The 5,739-nt window shown below is 37.6% G+C and overlaps 1 protein-coding gene and 1 long non-coding RNA gene across 3 annotated transcripts in view; one reads left to right on the top strand and one right to left on the bottom strand.

Annotated features, from left to right (window-relative positions):
• The window catches only part of LOC107833865 (uncharacterized), a 6,959-nt gene extending 1,707 nt beyond the window's left edge, over positions 1–5,252 (bottom strand). Inside the window, exon 1 of the long non-coding RNA XR_001659641.1 lies at positions 5,204–5,252. This is a non-coding gene — a long non-coding RNA (uncharacterized LOC107833865). The remainder of the gene's footprint in view (positions 1–5,203) is intronic.
• LOC103156249 (gastrula zinc finger protein XlCGF57.1-like) lies at positions 2,915–5,733 on the top strand. Of its 2 annotated transcripts, XM_016664174.1 has the most exons (3): positions 2,915–3,351; positions 4,165–4,286; positions 4,323–5,733. In XM_016664174.1, the coding sequence occupies exons 1-3, from the start codon at positions 3,288–3,290 to the stop codon at positions 5,466–5,468; spliced, it is 1,332 nt and encodes a 443-aa protein (XP_016519660.1). In that variant the 5' UTR covers positions 2,915–3,287; the 3' UTR covers positions 5,469–5,733. The 2 variants fall into 2 exon arrangements, with proteins under 2 accessions (XP_016519660.1, XP_007578298.1); XM_007578236.2 differs by having other exon boundaries at positions 2,918–3,351; positions 4,165–5,733.
• Positions 5,734–5,739: the final 6 nt, after the last annotated feature.

The following is a 5,739-nucleotide window of genomic DNA, read 5'->3' on the forward strand; positions in this document are numbered from 1 at the left end:
TGTTTTCACACTGATTTTCTTCCCTTTACTCTGTGGTTCATGCAGATTTCAACCTTTGTTTAATGAAGCAGAACATGATGGTAAATCCTTCTCTCAACTCTGGCAGCAGCATGTGGATGTGGCTGAATGGTGAATACTAATCCCTCACTGTTTGCATAACTGTCTCAAAATCATACCTGCATCATTGTATTTACACTAAACTTATGATTGATCTTTGTTAACCTCATAAGAACCCAATGGCAATAAATTGTAATTTCACTCCACTGCGCCCTCTAGGTTATTCCAACAGCTATATCTCCTTTATACATCAACTGATTTGCACCAGATTTTTTGTGCATCATCAGGGAGCACTGCTGAACACATCAGTGTGTAACGGACAGGTGTGGGAGCTGTGTGAGAGCGTTGACGGTGGGGAGCGAGTGGCGCTGATGGAGCTTATGCGGTTTTTGCATGTGTTTTTTTTCTGTGTAACTCTTCCCTCTTTATAAGTAGTTACATTTGAAAACAGAAAAAATACAGCAGAGTGGAGGTTCACCTTCCAGCTCGGCAACCACCCTAAACATGAAGTCAGGGCTACAATGCAATGGCTTAAAACAAAACATGTTCATGTGTTAGAATGGTCCAGTCAAAGTTCACGTGGTCAGTGTTACTTCACAATTTTATCCCACTTCATGTTGGTTATTCACATAAAATTCCAATGAAATATATTTGGTTGTGGTTGTCATGTCACAAACTTTGGAAAAGTTCAAGGGGGTATCAATACTTTTAAAGCCACAGTAGAAACAATGCAGTGCAGATGTGGTGCACCTAAAAATGCCACCACATTGTTTTTATTCATAATATTTTTATTTATTTCTTACAATTTTTTATTATTATTTTTGAAATATCTTTCAAAAATAATTTATTCTATTTTTTCCAAAAAATAAATAATATTTTGTTTGCATTTCGGCACATTAATCTGCCTGCATCTGTAGTGCTTTCCTGATGTAGAGATGGGAGCAGTAGTGGCGAAGCGGAACTTTTGTGTGGGACACGTCGCTTCCGGGTTGGTTTGGGGGCGGAGTTCCGGTTTTCCTCAAACACAAGCTGGATGGTAACGGCAGCGCTTCGGACATCATTGCTGACTTCTATTTTATTATCCTTCAGATTGTCCAACATCACTGTTATAGCAGTCCTGATACCCGGGATCTGTAACACAGAACTAGTCAAATAAGGAGAGGGAAAAAAAGATATTTGTATTTGTATAAATATAGTAATAATCTGTAAAAATAAATAAATAAATAAAATATCTAAACATAATAAAAATAATATGAGGACTAAATCATTTTAAAAATCTGTAATCAGCATGTGTGAAGCATGCTTTCACACATATTTTATGCAAGAGCTGACGTGTAAAATTTGAACGTTGTGTAAATATACGCAAACTTTTTACTTGCCACGAAAATGTGCGGCAGCCACGCAAACTTTGTGGACAATAACAAACTACAAAGCGCCAAAATTCACCTAAATACATTAAAACCAGACTTGGTTCACTGTTATTTAGACCAAGAAGCATCAAACCCAATGTTTTGTTTGTTTTTCATGATTTTAAAAATAATATGAATAAAAATGAGGCTATAAAAAGTTAATGTTGACACAAAGTTAAAATTGTTCCATTCCCAGTTTTATGGTATAATTTTCAGGGAACACATAAAGCACTAGCAAAAACAGAGGAATAATGCATCAAACAATGTTTATACAGATGTCAGAATAAATATGAGTATACAAGGAGCTGAGGGATATCTCAGGGGAAAGAGATAATTATGTGTTGATTTAAAATTTCTGACTGATACTGTATTGTAGGAAATGTTATTATTTGGTGTTATAAACAGCAAAACATGTTGTGGAATGTATGAAAAATGAGTCAGAGGACAATATTACCTATGGATTCGTGGAGAACTCCAATACTAATATTGTATTTGTCTTTAAATCAAGTGGAAGAGAAGATTTTAGTTTTTTCGATGACAACTGGAACAGACTCTTTGCACCTACGGCATTGACGTCACATCTCCAGGAGCTAATGCGGCTCACTTGTTTCCGCTTTGAGTTACCATGACTGGTAGAAAAGACTAAGTCGGATTTCAGATGCAAAAAACGCAATACTATGAACATTGTTGTCTTCCTAATATAATGAGCTTTTAAGTTTTCGTTAATTTCCAAGCGATCCTGAATTAAGAAGATGGTGGCTTGTAAATATTTGTCACTACCAGTTAAAGCTAACGCTGCACAACACAAAGTTTGAAGCCTTCACTTCACTCCGGATCAGCCTAAAACTACCGGGGGAGACGGATGGTAAATAAAGGAGCCTCCCTGAGTTATTTCCATGGAATCACTTCTGTATTCAGCCTGAAGGAGTTTATGGGAACGAATGAGCAGACCAGAGCCAGACAGCTGAGCAACTGATCTGCCTGTACACACTGCTGTAAACACCGTCCTATCTGAGCTCTTCACAAGAAACATGCAAAGGTCAGAAAACGAAATAACACGGAGACATTAACCAACACGGTCATATTTCTCTAAAAGCAGCAACTTTGAACCTGAACAGCTGAACCAGATGTCTGACACCAGTTACTGTTAAGCTATGAAGCTTGTTGTGCTTCGTCAGGCTTCGGAAGTAAAAAGCACGAACCGTAACCTCCCCATTAGTCTCTGACACTAACGTCTTTAAAATAAGGTAAAAAATATTGTCCGTTGGAATGTTTAGATACATAAATAGCACATTTGGCTCAACAATGTCAGAGAATATTGCCTACTAGCATAAGCTAACGTTAATGTTAGCCACAAAAGTTTAAGTAAAACTCACCTTCGTATCAGTAAATGAATAACGAGGCGAACTTCTTAAAACCTTTCTCCAGTTTACTTGTTGAGGCTTCGGATCGATGTACAAACCTTGGCCAAGCCCTGCAAGCACCTCATGTAAAAGGCCATTTTCAATAGATCGGAAACAATCGAGCCGCTTTTCCCCAAACGCGGAAGCTGAGGTGCAAAGAGTCCAATGTATGAGAAATCTTTAGATGTAATAATCGTATTATCCAGGAGGTGGCAATAATGCCACCATATGAATACCGACAGTCAAAAAATCCCAAAAGAAGAAGAAGAAGAAGAGGAAGAAGGACGATAAAATGGCGCCCGGTCTGTTTTGTTGAATTTTCGAGATTTTTCTGAAAAAGTTTCTCAACGAGCAGTTAACTGCTGCTGAAGAAACTTTCACAGAGTTTAAAGGAATCATCGTCAAGTCGGAGGAAGAGATGGACGATCAGCGCAGACTGCTGGATTTCTCCCGGACTCCTCAGATTATCTTACACCGAATAGGTAGGAAACAGCAGCGTTTGGATGAAGGTTAAGGTCTAAATGTATGAAGCTTTCTGTATGTCGATCACTTTACTAACTGTCTTCTTCCCATATAAATGTGTTATTAGCAGGTAAATGAACGCAGACGTCACAATTATGCTGTGAAAAGGTCTAATTTATGCAGAGAAAAAATGGAGCCAGTGATCTCAGTTGTTTCTCCCCCCCTGTATTAATAAAGACAGTTACGTTTCAAAACAGAAATACGGTTGAATACAATTTCGCCTTCTAGCACGAAAACCACTCTAAACATAAAGCCAGGGCTACAATGCGATGGTTTAAAACAAAACATTCATGTGTTGGAATGTCTCAAAGTTCACATGGTCAGTTTTACTTCACAGTTGCTTTATGTTGGTCTTAACCATAAAACTTTACTGAAATGATTTATGTATGTGGTTGTATGACACAATATGGAAAGTTTAAGAGTTATGAATACAAGCTACTGTAGAGACAATGCAGCAGAGGGTTAGTGAAATAAGCAGCGTAAAATAATGTTTAATAATATGTAAATAAATAAATAAATAAATAAATAAGTTATATGTGCTGTTAAATAATATTAATACCTGCAATAAATAATTTCATGGTAATAAATTTGAGGACAAAATAAGAATGGCATCAGTGAAATAGGAATCAGGAGGTCAGACTTTTTAAAAATCTGTAATCAGCAATCAGCCAGAAAACTGCAGTAGGTGCACCACTGCTGTATCTGGTGATTTCTCAAAGAAAGTCTTCTTTCATTTGCTTCAATAACATTAACAATTCTGTTTTCTTATCCAGATTACCTGCTACATAACGTTAAGGAGGAACAATGGAACCAGGAGAGGAGATCCACTCTGGACCAGGAGGAGTTAGAACTTCTGCAGGTGAAACAAGAACAGGAAGAACCAGAAGATCATCAGATAAAAGAAGAGCAGGAGGATCTAGAACATGAGCAGATAAAAGTGGAAGAGAAAGAAGTTTACTGCAGTCAGGGTGAAGAACAGATTGAGTTAAAACAGGAGACTGATACCTTCATGGTGGTTCCTGTTGATGAGCAAACATCTCTCACTGAATCAGAACCAAACAGGAACCAAGTCATCTTCCAGGAAGCTGCTGAAGCTGAGAACCAAAATCAGGAAAGAAGAAAATCTTTCTCATGTGAGACCTGTGGAAAACGTTTTTCTTCCAAATATACTTTTGATGTTCACATGAGAACTCATACGGGTGAAAAGCCGTTTTCATGTCTGACTTGTGGAAAGCGTTTCACTGTTAAATCTTCTCTCAATGCTCACATGAGAACTCATAGGGGTGAAAAGCCGTTTTCATGTCTGACTTGTGGAAAGCGTTTCACTGTTAAATCTTCTCTCAATGCTCACATTAGAACTCATACGGGTGAAAAACCTTTTTCATGTGTAAACTGTGGAAAAAGTTTTAGTCAAAAATATTATTTAGCTGAACACACGTTGATTCATACAGAGGAAAAGGCTTTTTCATGTGTGAAGTGTGAAAAACGTTTTAGTCGAAAACAATATTTAACTGAGCACATAAAGATTCACACTAGTGAAAAGCCTTTTTCATGTGTGACCTGTGGAAAAAGTTTTAGTCATAAACATTACTTGAGTAAGCACATGAGGATTCACACCAGTGAAAAGCCATTTTCATGTGTGACCTGTAGAAAAGGTTTTAGTATAAAACAGGATTTAACTCGGCACATGAGGATTCACACAGGTCAAAGGCCGTTTTTATGTGTGAACTGTGGAAAAACTTTCAGTCTTAAACATGATTTAAATCGGCACATGACGATTCACACGGGTGAAAAGCCATTTTCATGTGTGACCTGTGGAAAAAGTTTTAGTCAAAAACAGCATTTAACTTGTCACATGAGGATTCACATGAGTGAAAAGCCTTTTTCATGTGTGAAATGTGAAAAAAGTTTTCGTCAAGAACAGAATTTAACTCGGCATATGATGATACACAAAGGTCAAAAGCCATTTTCATGCATGACTTGTGGAAAATGTTTTCTTCGAAAACATAATTTAACTCGGCACATGTTGATTCATACTGGTGAAAAGCCACTTTGTGGGAAAAGTGTTTTTGTCTAAAACAGTCTTTCTCAAACTGGTGTTCCGCCGGCGCTCCTAGTGGTCCACGAAGTAGGATGAACAAAGAAAACAATAATCTGTGAATTCAGAGACTAATATTTTCATTTCAGCTTGCATCATATAGTAAGATGTATTATTGCGGGGGCAATTTCAGGTTAGGTAGTCCTCTGACTGTTAAATGGGATAAGTGGTCCTCAGCCTGAAAAAGTTTGAGAAGCACTGGTCTAAAACATCAGAAAGCTGAACATTTTGAGGAGTCGCACATGGAAGT

Source organism: Poecilia formosa, unplaced genomic scaffold (genome assembly GCF_000485575.1).
Source record: "Poecilia formosa unplaced genomic scaffold, Poecilia_formosa-5.1.2 Scaffold472, whole genome shotgun sequence".
NCBI lineage: Eukaryota > Metazoa > Chordata > Actinopteri > Cyprinodontiformes > Poeciliidae > Poecilia > Poecilia formosa.